Source organism: Zingiber officinale, chromosome 3A, assembly GCF_018446385.1.
Source record: "Zingiber officinale cultivar Zhangliang chromosome 3A, Zo_v1.1, whole genome shotgun sequence".
NCBI classification, from domain to species: domain Eukaryota; kingdom Viridiplantae; phylum Streptophyta; class Magnoliopsida; order Zingiberales; family Zingiberaceae; genus Zingiber; species Zingiber officinale.
Genome location: NC_055990.1, coordinates 21,103,116 through 21,125,289, shown reverse-complemented (window position 1 = coordinate 21,125,289; position 22,174 = coordinate 21,103,116). Strand labels below are relative to the sequence as shown.

General features: G+C 37.1%; 3 protein-coding genes across 5 annotated transcripts; 2 read left to right on the top strand and 1 right to left on the bottom strand.

The window, feature by feature from the left end:
* Positions 1-6,153: 6,153 nt before the first annotated feature.
* On the top strand, positions 6,154-12,593 carry LOC122051360 (pyruvate dehydrogenase E1 component subunit beta-1, mitochondrial-like). Its single transcript, XM_042612466.1, has 15 exons — positions 6,154-6,278; positions 6,521-6,589; positions 6,701-6,778; positions 7,345-7,425; positions 7,500-7,526; positions 7,617-7,679; positions 7,845-7,931; positions 10,245-10,370; positions 11,156-11,289; positions 11,373-11,445; positions 11,534-11,599; positions 11,832-11,870; positions 11,960-12,084; positions 12,153-12,267; positions 12,355-12,593. The coding sequence occupies exons 2-15, from the start codon at positions 6,539-6,541 to the stop codon at positions 12,421-12,423; spliced, it is 1,134 nt and encodes a 377-aa protein (XP_042468400.1). The 5' UTR covers positions 6,154-6,278; positions 6,521-6,538; the 3' UTR covers positions 12,424-12,593.
* Positions 12,594-14,004: 1,411 nt separating this feature from the next.
* On the top strand, positions 14,005-19,647 carry LOC122051359. 3 transcript variants are annotated; one of them, XM_042612464.1, is made up of 7 exons: positions 14,005-14,200; positions 14,931-16,604; positions 16,711-16,965; positions 17,308-17,388; positions 18,365-18,455; positions 18,568-19,022; positions 19,408-19,647. In XM_042612464.1, the coding sequence occupies exons 2-7, from the start codon at positions 15,366-15,368 to the stop codon at positions 19,462-19,464; spliced, it is 2,178 nt and encodes a 725-aa protein (XP_042468398.1). In that variant the 5' UTR covers positions 14,005-14,200; positions 14,931-15,365; the 3' UTR covers positions 19,465-19,647. The 3 variants fall into 3 exon arrangements, with proteins under 3 accessions (XP_042468398.1, XP_042468396.1, XP_042468397.1); XM_042612462.1 differs by having other exon boundaries at positions 14,005-14,204; XM_042612463.1 differs by having other exon boundaries at positions 14,005-14,264.
* Positions 19,648-20,635: 988 nt separating this feature from the next.
* Positions 20,636-22,096, bottom strand: LOC122051357. The gene is made up of 3 exons (XM_042612461.1): positions 21,350-22,096; positions 21,149-21,194; positions 20,636-20,997 (listed from the first exon to the last, which is right to left on the bottom strand). Exons 1-3 carry the CDS (start codon positions 21,684-21,686, stop codon positions 20,952-20,954), a joined length of 429 nt encoding a protein of 142 aa, XP_042468395.1. The 5' UTR covers positions 21,687-22,096; the 3' UTR covers positions 20,636-20,951.
* Positions 22,097-22,174: the final 78 nt, after the last annotated feature.

The window sequence follows — 22,174 nt, the reverse complement described above, 5'->3', positions numbered from 1 at the left end:
ATTGTAAATTACTACAAACAAGGAAAGATTTAACAAAATTTTATTTACAAAACTTCCTTTTATTTTACTTTGGTCGACCCCATGCTTGGTCGGCCCCTACTTGGGCTCCATGAAGGGCTTGGCCGACCCTAGCTTGGGCTCCAAGCTTGGCTTGACCGGCCACAACAAGATGGGTAAGAAGCTTGGCTTTAAGTGGATATAAGGCTTTATAAATAAGATGCTACAACAGGGACCGAGAGAAGGAATTAGTTTTGGTCTCCTGATGCGCTTGAGCTTCCCGTGTTCGCCCCGAACACTCAACTTAAGTTCATCAATAATAACTCATACCAATAAAGAGTTATTATTGCACTACCGCACCAATCACATATTACAATATGAGCTCATTCTTATCATGAGTGCGTTAGTCTCCCTATGTTTAAGATATCGAATGTCCATTAATTAAATGAGTTACTGACAACTCACTTAATTAATATCTAATTCCAAGAGTAGTACCGCTTAACCTTATTGTCATGTCGGACAAAGTCCACCTGCAGGGTTTACATGATAATCTTTATGAGCTCCTCAAGAGGACATCATCAACCTAGATTGCTAGGACACAGTTTCATTCTATAATCAATAACACACCATATAAATAATATCATTTCTCAACTTATCGGACCTATTGATTTAACGAACTAAATCACACCCTTTGATAAATTAAAGAAATAAATATTAAGTATACGTGTTTGTTATTATATCATGATTAATAGTACGTACTTCCATAATAACAGAGGTTTTGTTCTTTTATGCAGTCAGTATAAAAAAAACTACCTCAAATGGTCCTGCTCAATACACTCATAGTGTACTAGTGTAATTTTATAGTAAAGATAAACTAACACCAAATTACACTACAACCACTTCAATGGTTTGTCCCATTCTATCTTGGTTGTGAGCTACTATTTATAATTTATAAGGAACTGATAACATGATCTTCTGTGTGTCACCTCACACCATGTTATCTACAATATAAATTAAATGGACAACTACACTTAACATAAATGTAGACTTTTGACCAATGTGATTCTTATAAATGTTTATACAAAAAGCTAGGCTTTTAGTATACATCCTAACACGGCCAACTGAAATAGGGCTCACCCGAACCCAATTTCCGACCTTCTCCTCGAGCAGGCTTCCACTCCGGCTTCTCGTCCCTCGAACGTCGCATATGTTCTTCTCATCCACCGGTGTACTCTTCCGCAACTCTTTCGTCCCTCGGATGCACCGAGCCTGTCGACTCCCTTCTCGTGCCGTCCTTCTCGGCAGCTATGTCTTCCGCTCGACTTCCTACGTTACTAAGCTCCTGCACACTTAGACACAGAGATTAAAATAAAACATGACCCAACCTAACTCGGTTGATCACATCAAAATAACCACGGGGTCCAACAATCTCCTCCTTTTTGATGTGCATCAACCCAAGTTCAAGTTAGGTTAAAACAAACAAGTAATAATTTAAATAAATTACAATACTAATAATTTAAGCATAAAAATTGCAATAAAAGAAATTGCAACATTTAAATTAAAAATTTTTTAAGCTAAAATAAAAATATTCTCCAAAGTTATAATAATTTTCTCCCTCTAAACTTGTACCTATTTCTCCCTCTTTGATCACATTAAAAAAAAATCAATGTACAAAATTTTAAAAATTCTGAATAAATATTTTCAAGTTACAAATTTTCAAGTTAAACAAAATTTGAAACAATTTCCAAGTTAGAAATTTCCAAAAAGAATTTGAAACGTTTAAATAGTTGACAAGAATTTAAAAGCATTATCTTAATTGCTTATCAGTTTGCCAATTAAACATTTAATTCGATAATCGGCATCCAGGCTGTGGCGAGGCACTAGGTCTTCTTAGTTATTGGATCATCAACCACTTCTAGACAAAGCCTTTTAAGGAATTTAAACATTTAAGTTCTTCTGAAAGCCTTGATTAACAGAAGGTTTAATCTAGATATGATTTTGGAACTCAATAGAGGTTCCTTCCTATTGGTTAGTTAGATATCTGAGGGTACATATCCTTTAGGTATTCTTCTAAGTTGTCCTCGATGTTTTCTAATATACCAATTTAATTTTCCATAAATCTTAAGTTTTGACTTTTGAAAACTGTTTGGCTTTTGACAATATGTATCTTTTTTCAAATTTTCAATTTACAATTTTAATTTTTCATTTTCTGATTTCAAGTTATCTAACATTCTATTTAACTCAGCATTCTCTTTTTCTATTTTTACTAAATCTTTTGAAAGTACTTTAATGGACTTAAAAGAGTGATCAGGTGAAAGAGTACGTACCTCACTTACCGTAAGTGCTAATACTCTCTCTTCATTGCTGCTTTCTTTCGATGATCCTCCCCGTTCATCTATGCTCATCTTTGAGATGGTCTCATCATCTTCTTGATGGATTGCCATTAGGGCTAGTCCGGCGTATGCTTCGATTTCAGATTCGGAGGATGATTAATCATCCCACGTGGCTTTGAGGTTATGTTTGGACCGAGCTGGTTTCTTGTTATTTTCCTTATCTTTGCTCTTCAATTTTGGGCAGTCATCTTTGATATGCCCTTTTTCGTTGCAGTTGTAGTAACGGACGGTCCTTTTGTTTCGATGATGCCTTCTTGACTGTGATTTAAACTTATTAGACTTAAGAAATTTATTGAACCTTTTTACCAGTAGAGTTGTTTCGTCTTCATCGATGGATACCTCGGACTCTTGATCTTTCGTTCTTGCCTTTAGCGCAATGTTGAGGTTTGTCTTTTCTATGTATTTTGAATCAGTGATTCGAGATTCGTGAAGTTTGAAAGTAGAAAATAGATTTTCTAGTGTACTTATCTCAAAGCCTTTAGAGATGTAGTATGCATCTACTAAGGACGCTCATTCTGAAGTTCTCGGAAAGGCGTTGAGTGCATACCGGATCGAATCTCGGTTTGTTACAGATTCTCCAAGATTGTTTAGCTAAGTTATCAGCTCCTTGATTCGTACTTGGAGTTGCGCTACCTTTTCTCCATTGTTCATCCGGAGATTTGTTAGTTGAGTTCGGAGGATGTCCCGTCTTGCTAACTTCGCTTCTAAAGTACCTTCGTGGAGCTCCAGAAACTTCTCCCAGAGATCTTTGGCGGAGACGTAGCTGCCGATTCGGTTGACCTCCTAGGGCGGAAGGACGCTGAGCAGATGGAACTCTGCTTTACCATTCGCCACGAAATCGACTTGCTCTTTCTTCGTCCACTGATGTTCTTCTTTCTCGGCTCCTTGCTGATCCGTAGGTGCTACAAAATCATATTTTATTATTAATAGAATATCAAAATCTGTTTTAAAAAATATCTCCATTCGGCGTTTCCATGTTGCGAAGTCTCCGTCGAATTTTGGGAGGTGAATACTTGCATCGCCCATTGTCTTGATCTTTGTTGCTTCAGACGACGATTAGTCCTTCTGAGGCTGTTGGGCTCTGATACCACTTGTTGGCGCAGCGGGCCGACAAGAGGGGAGGGGTGAATTACTTAAAACAAAAAAATGTACCCTCCTCGTTCTTTCAACTCTTAAGGTGCAACAATAACAAATAAAAATAAAAGAACAGAATTAAAGAAGAGACTCAGGGATTGACTTGGTTACAACCTAGGTGATTGTTAATCCAAGGCGGTTGAAAAAACTCAGTCAGAATCTCCTTCTCTGAAGGCGGAGAAGTCTTTTACACAATAAAAGCTTAAGTAGTTGCTAGGAAGTTAGTACAAGAGTTGTTGATTAATTCCCTAGCTCCAGGGCCCTTTTTATAGGGCTTGGAAACTCTATCTTCGGCTTGAGGGCACCTCCCATAAGCATGGAGAGCGCCTCTAGCATGACATTTGGATAAAATTTTATCCAAATACGAAACGGTTACTTTGACTGGTTCAACTCTATGGAGGGCACCCTCAAAGTGGAGGGCACCCTCAATGCTGCACCGTATAAATAGCTTCAGCTTTCATTTGAATCTTCCGCCGCTCTGTTCGCTTGGGTGATTGCGGCCAACCGAAATAGGGCTCACCCGAACCCAATTTTCGGCCTTCACATTGAGCAGGCTTCCGCTCCGGCTTCTCGTCCCTCGAACGTCGCGTATGTTCTTATCGTCTACCAGTGTACTCTTCCATAGCTCGGACGCACCGAGTCCGTCGGCTCCCTTCCTGTGTCGTCCTTCTCGCCAGCCGCGTCTTCCGCTCGACTTCCTACGTTCCTAAGCTCCTGCACACTTAGACATAGGGATTAAAACAAAACAGAACCCAACCTAACTTGGTTGATCACATCAAAACAACTACGAGGTCCAACATTTGTAACCCATTTTGGCATAGTGCTATGGCTAAGGAACTAATTGCTTTACATCAGACTCATATATAAGATTTGATTTCATTGCCACCAGGAAAATATACTATTAGTTCTTGTTGGGTATATAAGATCAAAACTAAATTTGATGGATCTATCGAACGATACAAAACTCGTCTTATTGTTAAAAGTTATTCTCAAGAGTATGACATGGATTATAAGGAAACATTTGCTCTTGTTGTAAAAATGATGACTGTTCGTACTCCGATTGCTATTGTTTCTGTTTGTCGATGGAGAATATCTCAATTGGATGTCAAGAATGTATTTTTTAAATGGTGATCTTTATGAAAAAGTTTATATGACACCTCCTCCTAGTATTTCACACCAACCTGATGAAGTTTGCAGGCTTCGTAAAACCCTTTATAGTCTCAAACAAGCATCTCGTGCTTGGTTTGAGAAGTTCTCTACAATAATTACTTCACTTGATTTTCATCAATCATGATTCAGCATTGTTTATCAGATGTATGGGTGCAGGTCGTATTCTTTTATCATTATATATTGATGACATGATTATTACTAATGATGATTCTCCCTGAAGTCTGAGTTGGCTCGTTGTTTTGTTATGAAAGACTTGGATATATTACGTTATTTTCTGAGCATTGAGATTGCTTATCCCCGGAAAGGTTATCTTTTATCCCAGTCAAGGTATATATTTGATCTGTTTAAGCGTACTCGTCTTACTGATAATAGAGTTGTTGATACTCCTATTGAGACTAATGCTCGATATTCTCCATCTAATGACTCACCTTTGTCAGATCCTTGTTTGTATAGAACTATTGTTGGAAGCTTGGTTTATCTCACCGTGACTCGTCCAGATATTATGTACTCTGTTTATGTGATTAGTCAATTTGTCGCTGCACCAACAATAGTTCATTGGGTTGTTATTCTTCATATTCTCATATATCTTCGGGGCACTCAATTCAAAGTCTTTTATTTCCTTCTACTTCATCTCCTGAGCTACGAGCATACTCCGATGTGGATTGGGCTGGTGATCCTACGGATCATAAATCTATCACTGACTTCTACATTTTTTTTTGGTAATTTCCTCATTTCTTGGAAAAGTAAGAAGCAAGATGTTATTTCTAGTTCTTTTACAAAAGCTGAGTATCATGTCATGACCTTAACTACTTGTGAGATAGTTTGGTTGCGTTGGTTGTTTGAAGATATGTGTATCTCTCTTCATCAACCTACTCTGTTATATTGTGATAATCATAGTACTATTCAAATTACACGCAATTCAATTTTTTATGAGCAGACGAAACATATTGAAATTGATTGTCAACATTACTCATCATCATTTTCAGATTGATACTATTACATTACCTTTTGTTTCTTTAAAACTACAAATTGCTAATATATTTATCAAATCACATTCCGTAATTCAATGCTTTTAACTGTAGTATCGCGAGTTTAAGAGGATGTTAGATTATATATATATTTGTTTATAGCTTTTAGGATAATTGGATATTTTTCCTTTTTATATTTACAATTTAAGATTTCTTAACGACTTTATACTCTGTATTTCTAAATATCAATTTTGGAATTAATAATATAATTAGTTTTTTTCTTTTCATAATTTTTACGGATCGGATGGTTGATTTATTGGATGCCATATAGAAATCGAACCATGTTAACTCGGTGGATTGAACCAGGTTTGATGGATCTAAGCAATTTGGCTAATTCAACTTTGCCGACCTGGATGGCAATTTGAAAAATAAGGCAAAGGACTAGGGTAAAATGAAAATTTTACTTTTCGTTATGCCACAAAAGAATCAAAGAGAGGATTGGATTTTTTTAAAAAAATCTCGAGCGGCTGCGTTCGGTTCTCCTCTTACATCGCCTATCTGCTCCCAATTTCTGCACTCTCGCCTCTTCTCGCATCGCGCCGGCTTCGATCTCGAGGTATTCTCTTGTTTTCCTCTACTTTGTTCGTCCTGATTTTGTTCTATTTTGTTTTTTCCGTCTTTCGACGCCGCAAATCAAGGGTTTGAGATCACGTTGCTTTTCTTTGCTTCCTTGCCCTGTGTAAAAGGACAACCTTTGTTCGATCCTTGATCGATCGGATTGTTAGTTCTTGAAAAAAAAACGTTTTTTTTACCTTGAATGTGTGTTTATGCAATGATCATGATGTGATCCTCTTGTAGCTTCCACTCAGAGGAAGGATGTTGGGAATTGTCAGGCGCAAGGTTGGATGCGAGGTTTTCTCCGCGATGGTGAAGAAATTATTGTCGTTTTCCCCCTGTCTCATTTCTCAGCCTCTTTTCTCTCTCTCTTTTTTTTTTTTTTGCTGAAAAAAAATCTGCCTTTTGAATGTTTTACTTTAGAAATTTTCCCTGGCGCTGCGGAAGGTTCTACCCACGGGATCAGCTCTGCCGATGAATTACTCGACAGCAACAAAAGAGGTGAATTTTTTTTACGCTTGTTTGTGGTTTCATGTGGCAAAAAAAGGCGATTCGCTCGCCCCCGCCAACCCGTCCCTAGGCCAACACGGAGGAGGTAAATCACGGGTGGCTACTAGCCATTAGTGCAAATGGCCAAGACATGGGGGAGATTATGCTCGGTCACGCCGAGTTTCGACCCCAAGACCTCATGTGGCAACACTCCATGTCTTAACCATCGCACCGCCCCGAGGGGACGCTTGTTTGTGGTTTCAGCCGACCAGGGAGAGAGAGAGAGAGAGAGAGAGATGGTATCTGCTGATAAAGATGCATGTCGTGGATATTGCTTTATATTTCAGCAATAATAATTAAAATTGTTTTTAAGACCATTACTTTAGGGCACTCTATGATCATGACTGTGTTCAGATTAGACAATGTTGGGCCAATCCTTCTGATAAAGATGAACGGTAGCCTTTAGGCAATCCATCCAATTCAAATAAGTGTGTGAAATATTAGTGTCATTCTGGTTCTGTGTGTCTCTATTATTGAACATAATGTGGAGCTTAGTTTCATCTTTTTTTTGTTCTCAGATTACAGTGCGTGAAGCACTTAACTCTGCCCTGGACGAAGAGATGTCAGCAGATCCCAAAGTTTTCTTGATGGGTGAAGAGGTAACTTGCTGAACATAATTGTTGAGGTATTACATATTTTGATTTTTTTGCCTAAGAGTTTTCCAATTTGTTAGGTCGGAGAATACCAGGGTGCCTATAAGGTTAGAGATTCATGCATTTTGGGCTTGATTTAACTTGTGCAAATTCTTTTGTTCAAGTAGATTATCTTTTTGAGTGGTCCTTGCTTATAGATATCCAAGGGTCTTCTCGAGAAGTATGGTCCTGATAGAGTTCTTGATACCCCAATCACAGAGGTTTGTTTAATAATTATTTTTGCCTTTCTTTTTTAGAATTGGATGTTTTCGCCATGTAACCTTCTTCACTAAGTCTTTATCTTTTTTATTGCCAGCACCAATATGAAGTGTAAGATGTATAGTATCACTCTTCTACTTATCTCATGCATTTATTTGTGCTTTCAGGCTGGTTTTGCAGGGATTGGTGTTGGTGCTGCTTACTATGGCCTTCGGCCTGTCGTGGAGTTCATGACATTTAACTTCTCTTTGCAGGTTAGAGTTGTCATTCATCTTTTTATCAGCAGACTTTTTGTCAATGATTTCTTTGTACATTATAATGGAATCTTCTTTAGGAGTAGATTGGCTAGTCCAACAAATGTTAGTCAAACCTTTTCTTATCTATTTTTACAAACCAGCTAGTGAATGACAAAGAAGCACTATACAAAAACATGACAGTGTTTAATCTTGATGCCATAAACAAAACAAAATTTGTCTATCAAATAATCTATCATGGTTTATTAAGTTATTCTATTCTAAAGATAGAGAATAGTACTAGCAAAGTGGATGAATTGGGATAGTTGTGTTTGAGACAACCCAACAAGAAATGAGAGGAATGAGGTGAATGTCTTTACAAGCTCATGCACACCTGATGGTTTGAAAAATTAGTTCACTATTTCACATCAAATCATGGTTGTTTCTTTTAAGTTCTGAATTGAGAATTGAGAATTGAGAATTGAGAATTGAGAATTGAGATGTAGCCTTATGCATTATCATTGGAAGTGTTTTGGTTGCAGAAGCTACCTTGAAGGAGCCGTTTTTCTTCCATTCCACGAGGGCATTTGACAAAATGCTACAGTTAAAGGTTCCTGAATCATAATCTAATCATGAATGCCACACTTTGCCAGGGGACTTCCCATTAATTTGGAGGTCAACTGTATCATGTGACAAAATTTTCAAAAAAAATGGTGAAAAAATATATCCTTGTTTTAATGTGAAATCACATACATGTATAGTTTAATTGTTTACATAAATTTTACAAAAACATATATATCAGCAAGTAACGTCATTATATCAACACTGAACTGCTTACAACTATTACATCTGCATAAACCTAGCAATCACACAAACTACCAACCATAATGTAGACATACACTAGAAAACAACAACGGAGGACAATTGTGGTAGAAAATAATAGCATATACTGAAATTGTAACTCAAGGAGCTCAAAGACATTGGTGTATCCATGAATGACCTTCTAGTAATTACCAAAGCATCTATTGTTCTGCACTAGTTCACTATATGCAAAATGTTTGAGGCAACAACAAATGGGTTGGGAAAAAACCACTGAATAGGGATGCAACAAGTATGAATGCTTGCATATGGATAACAAAATTCAGTAATAAAAATATTAACCAAATATCCCCTGATAAGCCATGGAAGCCTTTGCATTAGTATTATAATCATCCCATTTCATTTCTATAGAATAGAAGTGCCCCTTCTTCAAACTAGAGAAGAAGAACAGATGTGACAAAAATACCTATATTTGCTACTTGTATATAACTTGGGATCAGGATATGGGATAAATATAACTATTATAATGGTTAATTCAACTGTCAGCATGTATCACATCACTATCAACATAATATCCTACCTACATGTCGACTCTTATGTTGCTAGCATAGTAGAACCCAGGATTTCTCCATGCCTTCTTGCTGCTGATCATGAGTGTTACTTCTACTCAAGCATGAGTTTGACTACTAGCCAACATAGTTAGAGATAGTTGTGTCCATCCCTTACACTCCATTGTATCTTGCAACTTTGCAAATGGGCAAAATGATACCATATATAATCAACAGGAACTTTCTGACACAGCATTTCAACTTGCATTTAATGTTCAATGACATGAATAAAATTGCTATCACGTGCTATGCTACAACGCATGCCATGTTTTATCTTGTACCAATGTTTGATTGCATGGATATTTACTTCGATTTAATGACTAGAGTAACATGCATTTACATGGTCATCAGTATTATTATCTAATCGGTACATTGTAAATGGTGCATCTAGGATATAAATCATCATGCAATATAAATAAAGAAAAAGCAAACAATGCATGCCATTTTATACAACACGCAATTAATAGGTTATATTAATGGGCAACATAAGTAAATTAAACAAAAAAATAGTAGCTGAATTATCCAAGTTTATTCTTGGCTTAGTGGAAGTAACACTCACAATTATTCTTGATGTTCCAATGATACAGAGTTCTATAATTATAATATTATCATGGTAATTGTTGGTAGCTTCTAGGGATATATGTGGTTGGTTGGATAATATCACAATTCTCTTACCACTACACCTAAACTCTCTTCTCTATTTCTCCCCTTTTGGAAGTTAAGTTTTTTGTTCTTTCTTTTTTCCATTAGCTTTTCGTAGATTGTACATTCTACTCAGAATTAAATCATTTGGGTTTAGGATCTGCTAACACTTTAAGCAACAATAACTTGCTATATCGGTATGCTGATTGTCTTCAAAATGTCCTTTATGATTTGTCATCTTATGCCAAAATTGTGTTTATTACAGGCAATTGATCATATTATCAATTCTGCTGCGAAATCAAACTACATGTCTGCAGGCCAGATATCTGTTCCTATAGTATTTAGAGGACCAAATGGTGCTGCTGCTGGAGTTGGTGCTCAACACTCACAGGTGACCTAAAGTCCTAGGTTTTGTTATTAGTTATTTCTTCTAATATTATCATCAACACATTGAATAATCCACTGTTCATTGTTTAAAACATCTATTTATTTTCATCACAAAACATTTTACCAAAGTGTGGGCTTCTTACTAATGCTATTGGATTACATCAAAAGGCAGTGATATTATTTGAAACCATCATCAATATACTGGATGTAAATGTTACTTTTACATATTTTGAGATTTTGATTGCCGTCAATTAAGTTTGCCTCCGCAATATTATCTAGCACCTTAGCTACCAAGGAAAATCTATTAGCACATATCTTAGAACTAAAAAATTTTCCATCTCATTTCTTCATTCTTTTTTCTGTGAGATGGAATTGTGATTACCCCTAAACCTTCTTTCAAAGAGGAAAAGGACATGAACATGTGCTCTCGTTTGTCCTTTTTTCCCTTGCACTTTAAGTTCTTAGCAAGATTTTTGGACTTTATACAAAATGATGCATGTCTTCCACCTTTTACTATATGCATCTAATTAGCAAGTCCATGCTGATATTCCATCGAAATAGTAGGTCATATGTTATTGAGGATCTGTCATCTCTTAGCTTTTTTTCAGAAGGGCGAATGCACCATAGAGCTCTTACATTATTGCAGACAAATAACTGCTTTGCACATAGATCATTTTAATCCTAATTTTCCTTTTTGCACTAATTTTAAATCAACAGTGTCACTAGGGATTTTAATGACAGATTAAGTAGTATTTGAAATATTAAATTCTTAATATGCGAATTCTTCAGTGTTTTGCAGCATGGTATGCCCATGTTCCTGGTTTAAAAGTGTTGACTCCATATTCAGCTGAGGATGCTCGAGGTTTACTAAAGGCTGCTATTAGGGATCCTGATCCAGTCGTTTTTCTCGAAAATGAGCTTCTGTATGTAGCGCCTATCAAATATTTACATTTTATTTTGAGCTTGATAGTTGTATTTCACATTTTCTTTCATTTTTATTTTCAAGATATGGAGAGTCATTCCCTGTTTCTGCTGAAGTACTTGATTCTAGTTTTTGTCTTCCAATAGGCAAGGCTAAGGTATGAATTGCTATGCGGGTTAAAGTAATGGTCATTTTCCATGTTAAAAGGTCTATTTGAGTTGATTTTTAAGATCTACGTTTGACAGATTGAACGGGAAGGAAAACATGTAACAATCACTGCATACTCAAAAATGGTTGGGTATGCTCTGCAGGTGTGTAAATAACCAAATTCGATCGATTTAACTCATATTGATCTGCGATCTTATATTGTTAGACTTTGTTTTTCTATTCTCCTATTCATGCTCCATTGTCTTAATTTACCTAGTGCATGGTGAGATAAACAATGATTCTGCAGTTTAATGACTCTTCATTTCTCTACTTTTGGTTTGTGAGGAATCTTTATTTTCTAAACATAAATCCATTTTCCTTTTGAATCATATTAAGGCTGCAGAGATACTTTCGAAGGAAGGAATCAGCGCTGAGGTAAACTGTCATTATGGAGTTCTGTCGTCCTTATAGTCCTTTAGTTCATCCTTCTATCTTGTCGAATTATCTAAGAAACGATATTACAGGTTATAAATCTCCGGTCAATTAGGCCACTAGACAGGGCTACTATCAATGCTTCTGTCAGGAAAACAAACAGACTGGTTACAGTTGAAGAAGGTTTTCCTCAGCATGGTGTTGGTGCTGAAATAGGGTAAGCACTTCATCTCTCCCAGTCATGTCTCGCTAATTCATGCCTGACAACAATGTTATCCCGAGTAGCATGTCCGTGGTAGAGGAAAGCTTCGAGTACCTTGATGCGCCGGTAGAGAGGATCGCTGGAGCTGATGTTCCAATGCCCTACGCTGCAAATCTTGAGAGGATGGCGGTTCCACAGGTGATTGTGTAACACATCTCCGTATCAGAATTATCATATCCTTGTCGACAGTGTCTGAGAGACATGGTTTTCTTTTGCTTATAACAGGTAGACAACATCGTCCATGCAGCAAAGCGGGCATGCTATCGATCGGTTCCATTGGCTGCGACAGCGTAAACCCGAAGTTCCGAACTTCACTCTCACTTTTGCCCTTTTTAGCCGTGACACCCTTGCCGCGAAATAGTGTTTCACTTCAATAATTTGGATATCGATATCACAGAATCAAATGTTGGTTTGTTGCTGAATGGCTTGAGCCACTAAATTTTTTCTCTCTTGACCATTTGTCATTTTTGAGTAGTTTGCTTAATAATGGATCCTTTGAGAAGTGGCAGCTTGTTTTTTTTTTAAAAAAAAATATAACTTAAATGTTCGAACTACCATTCCTGTTAGTTCGTCTACTAAATAAATTTAGAACAAAATTTATGCACATTCAGAAGTGAAGTCGATCGTTCGCATATTTGTTTCATTTGAGATTTGAATTTTGATTTTCTTATTGATGCAATGCACCTACTTTTGCGTTTCACTACCAATCCAATAAGGTGGCGTTTGGTTAAAGAATAAAGTGGCATTTGGTTAAATGATAGGAATGATTATAAGTATGGATTTGATAGTAAGGTGGAATGAGAATGAGAATAGAAATGAAATCCACTTAATTATATGTGTTTTGTTAATTTCCATAAATCTAAAAATCATTCTCAAATTGTTATTCTCAAATCCACAATTCAAACATTATCTTTTATTATTATTTCATTTCCTCATTCGCAAAATGATCAACCAAACACTTCCTAAATTTTACAAAGGAATAGAGGATTCCACATCACATAAATGCAACTACTCATCTATGTAAAATCATAACTCCTTGTCATCGTAAAATTATTATCGTGTGATGTTATGATTATAGATTCAAGTCGCGAAAATAATTTTTTTTTGTGATGCTGCATTTTGATGGATGATTCAAGATAGGGGTGCAAACGAATCGAATCGAGTCGAATATATAGAAAAATGTAAGACTCGAATACGGCTTGAAATATGTATATTCGAGTTCGAGCTCGATTCGAAGTTCGAAAATTTTAAAATGTCTGGTTCGAGTTCGGTTCGAATTAGGGCTCGAGTTCGGCTCGAAATATTCGAACATGTTCGCGAATTATTCAAATTATTGTTCGAAAATAAGTTCGAAAGACTCGAAATTTATTTATTTAATATATATTTAACTTATATTAATAAATATTATAGCTCGCGAACGGCTCAAATAATATAATTTGGACTCGAGTACGAGTCGAAAAAAATTCGAACATGTTCGAGTTCAGCTCGAATTCGATGAATTCAAATACAAATCAAATATTTTTCAAGTCGGCTCGAAAAACTCACGAACCGACTCGATTCACTTGCAACCCTAATCCAGGAGGTGGATGGTCTTCCCGATTGACTTATCAATAAATCCGGAAACGTACGTGACATTGGGCTGTTACTGTAGAATTGGCTCTCACGATCTTTTCTATCCCAATTACGAATTGAACCATGCCCAGGACTGGGTATTGGAAGTTTTTTTAAGATGATTGATAAGACACATCTTGTCAATCAAATTGTCATTACCAATAAATAATTAAAATGCAATTTCTGTGAATGTGTCGCAAGATTTAATACCAAAAGGTTGGATTACCCATGAATCGGTTATTTATTTAATTTATTTTTTACTGGAAACAATCGGCAAAAAAAGGAAAATTGGCTATATAACTGGTTCTTGCAGGGATGGGGAAAGGGTAGACGATGGAACGGGAAGAGAATCGATTTGATACGCAGTCTTCGGTCTCATCGGGGACTGGTTCTTGCCACTTTTCGCTCTTGTTCGATCCAAATCAATAGAACAAGAACCAAACGATCCATTGTGAGCTACGTAGGTCCGTGAAACGCTCGGATCGCCCAGTTTGATTCGTTCACTTGCGCATTCTTGTTGATTTGTGCGTCCTCTCTTCAATCTCTCGGTTCTGCGTCAGATGAGCGGATAAAGATAGGATCTTGGGCAGAAAAATGTGATCCCTGAAACGGATGAATCGTCATCTTCTTATTTTTTCTTTTTTTTTTTTTTGATCGGTTCTTGGCAAATGACTCTTCGATCTTTCTTTAAGTCTCTTCTTTGTTTTTTCCCCCCTTGAAGCTATCGATCTTAGATTCTTGTAGGCGTTGCGGATTGCCTCTCCAGAAAGTTTCTCCCAATTTTTCTTTTGCTGGTTTACACTATCGTTTTGATTTCCGATGATGCCTCTTGAGGAGTTGCTTTTGGCTGTTCTTCAAGTTCTTGATAGTAGTAATAGTAAGTAATTGTGAAGAACATCGTCCTGGGAACAACAAACACCCAAATGACTGGAAAATAATTGTTCTTGAGAAGTTGGATTACTTATTGAAATGTTGGTTCTACAATCCATCAAAAGAAGATTAGATTTCGCCATACAAGTAATAAAAGATTCATCTGACTAAATCTTTCAGCTGGTCTTATTACTTGTTGTTCATGATCCCCAGTTACTCGTTTATTGAATAGAAGAAGATTGTAATCTGAACTAAGTGATTTGTTTCCCCTTGCAGACCATTTCAAGTTATCCTCTAACATCTGAATCTATCTCTTTCAGGTTTGACATCTTGCTTGCTGCTTCGGGATACAATGCTGATCTTGAAGTTTGCATTTGCTTCTTCCACCGGTCCGCTATGGATTTGCGAATTTGGGAATTAAGAGCTTATCGTATAGCATATTATTTTGATGGTTTCTGGTCATATATCCTAAGTAATTTTGTTGTGCCCGATTAAATCCGTGATGATCCTATATGTATCACTTTGCCGAAGTGGGGATTGTAGATTTGGTGTGTGCCAGAATGGTAGGAGAAAACCATTTACTTCAATTCGCTATAGGGGATCAGATATAGGATAGTCTATAAGCAACATAGTCCCAATTTTATAGGGAAAGTTTCGTTAGAAAATAGTTTGTAGTAGGATTTATAATTGTCCAAAAGTGGGAACTGTTATGAACAATAGTAGTGGTTAGGCAAACAACACCCACATTGGAAATAATGGGGCTTTCCCAAGTATCAGCTGAACTGCCTGATGAGTCAAAGGCAACATCGAACCCATTTTTAACCACTTCTCAATTTGATTATATTACTAGCTGCGCATCGGATGTTCCACTTGAAGGAAACACTGCTAGTGGTAGTTCTCGTGCTTGTACATTCTCATCCATCGATGATTCTCAGAGAAAAACCATAATGGATCTTCCAAAGCTCACAGATGGCTTGTTCAAGTGTAGACATGCCACCAATGCAGATATGGATATTGAATGCCTGAAATTTGACTTAACTGATGCGAATTTGCAGATGTCTATGAGATTGGATAACAGTCATAACACTAGTCAGAGACCAGTGATGAGGATCGTTGGTTTTGAATCAAGTCGTTTAGTTTCATATGTAAATGGCTCTAATAATGTCATAGAAACTCAAACTTGTGATGCTCAAGATGATTGTGTCACCTCAAGGCCTCAGTTGAGGAAAAGGATATTATCTCCTCAAAGTACCACAGTTAGTAAACACTTCCATAGTGATCCTATAGATGTTTCTTCTAGTAACTATCAAATTGATTCGCATTGCTCAACTAGGAAATGTAGCTTCTTGTCGTTCCTAAATTCAAAGAAAACCAATTTGGAGTGTGTTGATGTGGTTCCAGTTTGGCCTGTTTCGAGTTTGACCAGCTCTTTAGAAACTAGTAAAGAGACTGCTGATGTTCTTGTTGATGGCCCCTTGTATGATAAAAAGGTTCCATTTTTTCATTGTGCGAAGTTATCATCATGGGAAGCTGATCAAAGCAAAGAGACTACAGAGGTGAGAGTCGATGCTGGAGCTTACCAAGAAAATGCACCCTCAATACCACCAACCATGTCGCCTCTTGGACGTTTATGGTCTGAAAGAATGAAAACTCCAAGAGTTCATAGGAACATCTCAAAAGAGGATGAAAGTGACTTTTTAGATTGCAAGTCCTTCGAGGCATACAATGCTGTAAGTGTTTTGACATTATCATCTGAAGGAAAATGTAGCAGAGCGGATAGATATCGACGGGAAAAAACATCGCCTGATGGAATAGATATTAGTCCAATTAGAAGGTTCCAGGCATCACAATGTTTGCGTCCTCGATCTGCCCCTACACCTCAATATATGAATCATGTTAAAAGCTTTAGAACGCCTCCTGTAAGGAGGTCTTTGGTTGGTTCCTTTGAAGAGTCTCTCCTATCTGGTCGATTTTCATCAGGAAAAACCGGTCAGGTGCAAATTGATTACTAATTTCACTTTTAGATGTTTTAGGTAATTTAGTTGTTGTTTTTCTTGGAATTTGACTATTCAGTTTAGTTTTGCTTCTGCCTGTTTGCAGAGTTTTGATGGTTTTCTTGCCATACTAAATGTGACTGGTGGCAACTTCTCACCACCACCTCAGAGACTTCCTTTCGCAGCCACTAGTATAGATGATTACAACTCAATGCTGTACTATGCATCAATTGATCTTGCTGGAAACTTGCCATCAAACAAGGGAAGAGGCCCAAAGTTAAAACGAAGCTTGAGCAGTAATGAAGATTCTCAGGCAGCCAAAGGCCGCTTGCGTATACCTATGAAAGGCCGAATACAACTGGTACTAGATTTTTTAGCCTCCAAAAATTGATTTCTGATCAAGTAAGTTTACACCTTTTATCTTGTTTATGTGCCAATGGGTCCTACACTTGTTTCAGGGGCATTGAATACCCACATAAATATGAAGTTACATTAGCAATATCGTAGGAATTTGTTTCTTTGCATGTAATATATATTAAGGTTCCAGTTTGTCAGTGGATATCTGTAGTTGCTTCAAATGTTCATTATCACTCGGACAGAGTTGTCAAACGTCATGTTTGTTTGTTTGTTGCACCTGTCATTTTTATTTCATTGGCCTCTAAGGTGTTTGTTGCTAAACTCACCAATCTGTTGCTTCCGATAGGTTCTCAGCAACCCTGAGATGACTCCTCTTCACACATTTTTTTGCAACTATGATTTAAGTGACATGCCTGCTGGTACAAAGGTGCAACCATTCTCCAACTTCTTTAAAGATATGAAGCTCTTTTTCCTTTAGTTTTGTATGGGTTTGACATTCGATTATTACCATCCATTAAACAAGTTGACATGATGTTAAGATGAAGGGCTTTACTGATCTTCTTTAATCCTCACACAATTTGTGATACAATGATTTTCTAAGCCATAAACTGTACTCTTGATGACTTAGTATTGATACTGCAAAGATCTTCCCATTGTTTAAGCTGGCACTAAGTATACTTCGAATTTTACATTTCATTTTCCAGAGTTTTTTCTATATATACTTAACGATACATTATTTGCTGATTACACTACGATTTTCAGTGGTAAATACAAAGAAAAACCATATATTCATGCTTGCCATAGCACGAGGAAGGCCCGTGATATTTTGATGAGTTTCTTAAAGACTTTGTCAACACCGTATAGCTCCTTAATTTAAGATTTGTTTGGAGAGCCCATCCAGCATATTGTTCAAAAAAATCAAAATCTCATTTTGCTCAGGTTGTCATGGTCAATTGTTGGTTGATGCTTATTGCCTTTGGTCATGAATTCCTATACTGTTTTGCAAGAGTGAAATCTACATCAGCTATATCTTTATCAGCCATTGGTTTCCTGCTCCATCTATACCATCATTGAACACAAGAGAGGATTTAAGAATGTAAAACTAAACTGAATGCTTCCTGTAAGCATAAACTTTGGGACAAGCAGTCATCGTTACTTAATAGGTTTAACCCTTTCTCAACCACAGAACAACCAATGATGATGATGAATTTTTTTGTCATCAAACTGACATTAATATTGGGTTCAATGAATATGCTTTTGTCTGAAGTGACATGAGGTTGTAGCATAACTATTTTGAGTTCATGATCAATTCCAGAGTAAATGATTAATTTTGATCTCATTACTAATTTTTTTAGTATTTTGATGAACACTGCAATGATTTGTTCTGCAATTAAATGAACCAGACATTCGTTCGTCAGAAGGTCACATTGGCTTCTCATACATCCTCATCTACTTCGAAAAAAGGAAGAGGAGTTGCTGAAGTCAAACTTCACTGTAAGATTACGCCAGCTTCTGTAGAAATCAATTCTATTGATTGTTCGATAAATCTGCTAAGCATGGTAAATCTTTTAGCGGCGATAGAAATCTGGTTGCTTTGACTTTGCAGGCTGTTTTCATGGTAACAATGATCAGCCGAATGAGATGGCAAACAAATCAAATGGCAGATGGGAGATGGACTCCAAGTATCTATTATCTGATAGCCATTCGAGACTATTGAATCAGTTTGATTCGGTAATGAGTGACAATCGTTTTGAGGACGATGGCAAGTTGACACCTTGTCGAATGGATATCTCTAGTTTAGCGAGAACCGAATCTGCTCATAGCTCTCCCAAGATCAACAACAGGGGCACTGGTGCTCTTCGTTATGCAATGCACCTACGCTTCCTGTGCTCCCCTTACAGGAAAGAGTTGAAACTAATACATAGATGTAAATCTGATCCTTCCTCACTTCCTGGTTGCGGCAGAAGCACTTCCAATCATGATGAACGTCGCCACTTCTACCTCTATAATGATCTTAGAGTTGTTTTCCCTCAGAGGCATGCAGACGCAGACGAGGGTGAGGTATGGAACTTAGCGAAATGCACATTCTTTTCCTTGACAACCATATCATTCTACTCTAATTAGGCAAACACTATGTATATTTTTAGTACGATTACGAACAGATCTAAGGCTGTGTTACTTGTCCAAGCGCTCGAGTACTTGTATGCATTGGTATTCAGATTCATTAGGTAGGTTATGAGCAAACCTCAATTGTTTCCCTAATCTCCTAGAAAGATTTCTCTAACATTCTTTGGCAAAATTATTTGTTCTTGCAATCATGAAAAATTCAGAACTAACCACATCTACTATCTCATTGCCTGATCTCATTTTAAGTCTGCTTGCTGCTGTTTGATGCTCTTCTCTGTGCAAAACTTTGATCATCTGTTTACTGATGGAACATTGGCAGCTGAGGGTGGAGCACCATTTTCCAGCCAACCCAAAGTATTTTGACATCGGCAACTGATAAGGTTCAGCATTTGCCATCTCAGTTAAGTTCGATATCGCCGTGCCCTTGTTCATCTGAATCAACAGCTACTTTTTTTGTATTTTGTTGTTGTTGTTGTTTATGATCCTTCCTATTTGTACAGAAACTTGTTCATTTATTTATGAAATTTTCATTCCATCTGCTTGATGGTTGTTGATCCCAGTGGTTGACTTTATATAGTTCTGAATCCTCTAAATAATAATTTTAAATAATTTAGAGGGTGTAAATTAATAATTTTGTAAAATTTCAGCTTTATTATTAATATATAGTTTCATTTTTTTATTCTAAGGTAATTATAATTTCATATCATTTTAATCAAATATTCTTTTTAAAAAATGAATTTTTTATACCAATATCTAAAAAATTAATTGTTATAGTAAAATTATTATTATGTGACTTACAAATCACGGTTCGAGTTTTATGTATCGAAGTGTCCTTTTAAAAATTATTTTTAATATTCAGCTAATTACAATTTATATTTATATTTAAAAAATCTTTAAACTATAATTTAAAATAGTATTAAATTTAGAATCCTAAAATATATTTTAAATTCAAAATTAAATTTCTCAACTTTTTTTTACCTTTAATAATAATCCAATCTATTCTGTGATATTGTTTTTCTATATTAAATGATATTAAAATTTATGTTATCTATCATTCTACTTTCAACTTTCTTCTTTCTGTTCTGCCATCAATCAACATAAATAACTCCATTTTTTTTCTTGAAAAGTTCGCCCAAAAATTGTAAATGAAATAATTTATTTTTAAGTCAGAATTATTATTCAAACATTGCATCTCTATAGCTATAGATAAAAAAACAAATGATTAATCAGGTTAGGTAACATCGAGTCTGGGTAATCGATCCGATTCTATGAAAGTTTTCCACCGACCATCAAGGTAAATCGGGAAGCGCTCGCAGCAGGCAACCCAGGAACCCAATATCCTTTAGTTACGTGTCACATTTGGAGAAAAAATTCCTACAAATTCGTCATAGATAAAGCTCGAACCGCAAATATCTGAATGACAACCTAAATATCCTACCGTTACACCCTAGTCTCAGGGGCCTCTATAGCTATAGACAGCTAAGACTAAACATGCATAAACACAATTTGATTTCACAAATCAATCTTAGCAACTGTGCAATGTATAGTTAAACCTCATAATCTATTAATCCAATTTCATTACAATGAATAAACCAATCAAACAATATCAAACATTAAGAAAATGGCAATGAAGGATGACCTCAAACTCAAAGCCTTCCAAACAAAACACATGTTGCTAAAACACATCCATATAAAATGAAACAAGAACAACTAAATGTTAACCTATGACAATCAAGTAAGCTTGGACTAGCTGTCCCGATTCGATATAAGAAGAAGTCGAGATGTCGAACCAGACTACTTAAGAGGCTTTTCCAACTACAAGGCTTGGGCAATCCGTGGCATGAGGAGTTTTTCTTAATACTCTCAATTTCTTCCCTTTCTTTTCTTTTCCTTGACTAGTATCAGAGTCCTGATATCCAAATAAAAGCAAGAGAAAAAAAAAAACGATTTTAAAATAAGTTTCTGGTGTTATTGATGTTAGAAGCATAAATTAATTGCTGGAAATGCATAATAATAATAATAATAATATAAAGTACTAGTAAAGTTTTTTTTGTCCGTACTTGCTTGTTGATCCATCCACAGTTTGCTTATGTTTCTCAGTGTCCTCTGCACATTTTGAAGAACATGTTTAAATAAATTTATGTAAAAAATCAAAATGCAGCCCCTTATTGACAAAATATTCCCTATTTAATGACCTTTTTGTAACATGATTTATTTAAAACGTCTACTTTTTGATTTAAAATTTTTTAAAATAAGAGTACCTTTTTGGAAGATTTCGGAGCCGTCGTCGGATTCGTCGGCGTCGGTGGATCCGGCGAAGTAAAACCTAAAACTCGGCGATCCGGGAAGCTGCTCGTCCCCGGCGACTCGCTGCCACAATCGCCTCCCCTTCTCCTCCGGCAACTCCTCCACCGCCGCTAACTTCCCGACGCCATGCTCGCCGTCCGCGTCCGAGGAGCGGAGCAGCTCAGTGGTGGAGACGGTGCTCAGGCGGCGCCCCCGCCGCGGGGGCCGCTTCACCTCCATGATCTTGCGCTGGACCGAGTAGGGCCCCGGCCGCAAATCCTCCCCCTCCAACTTCGACGCGGCGCAGCCCATGGAATGGAACGAAACGAATCGAGGTCGGTAGCGATGCGATGCGACGCGCCTCTCCCTCTCTTGCTGGGGCCTCTGCTTGATTTCTCGCAAGAGAGAGGAGGAGAAGGAGAAGGGGGAGGGACAGGTGTTAGGTTTTGAAGGCGGCGGAGAGAGTTTTCAGGTGGCCATTTGCCATTATTAGAGCTACTCCCTGCTCGCCGTCGCGACAGGGTGGCGCCGCGCGATAACGTTGGCATGGTGGCGGAATGGGAATGTCTTCTGGGCCTCTGTTTCGAACTGGATATCCCGCGACTCGGCTACCAGGATTCGACACGTGTCAAGTCGATCATTTATTTATTTCTCCATTGCCCGTCTGCGGTGGATGAAATTCAGTCCGTCCAATGAAAATTTTCCCAAAAGTACGAATAATGAATACCTAGATAACTATCAATCGACTTTGATGTCGCACCAAAGGGGAGATGGGCAAAATTCAAAGTAAGACCCCACAA

Coding starts and splice junctions, on each gene's coding strand:
- LOC122051357 (XM_042612461.1), bottom strand. CDS start 21,686: ATGGGCTGCGCCGCGTCGAAGTTGGAGGGGGAGGATTTGCGGCCGGGG. Junction 21,195..21,349: donor CTCCGAAATCTTCCAAAAAG/GTACTCTTATTT, acceptor CAAAATGTGCAG/AGGACACTGAGAAACATAAG. Junction 20,998..21,148: donor GTGGATGGATCAACAAGCAA/GTACGGACAAAA, acceptor TTTGGATATCAG/GACTCTGATACTAGTCAAGG.
- LOC122051359 (XM_042612464.1), top strand. CDS start 15,366: ATGGGGCTTTCCCAAGTATCAGCTGAACTGCCTGATGAGTCAAAGGCA. Junction 16,605..16,710: donor CATCAGGAAAAACCGGTCAG/GTGCAAATTGAT, acceptor GCCTGTTTGCAG/AGTTTTGATGGTTTTCTTGC. Junction 17,389..18,364: donor ACATGCCTGCTGGTACAAAG/GTGCAACCATTC, acceptor TAAATGAACCAG/ACATTCGTTCGTCAGAAGGT.
- LOC122051360 (XM_042612466.1), top strand. CDS start 6,539: ATGTTGGGAATTGTCAGGCGCAAGGTTGGATGCGAGGTTTTCTCCGCG. Junction 7,680..7,844: donor TTGATACCCCAATCACAGAG/GTTTGTTTAATA, acceptor TTGTGCTTTCAG/GCTGGTTTTGCAGGGATTGG. Junction 12,085..12,152: donor GGTGTTGGTGCTGAAATAGG/GTAAGCACTTCA, acceptor TATCCCGAGTAG/CATGTCCGTGGTAGAGGAAA.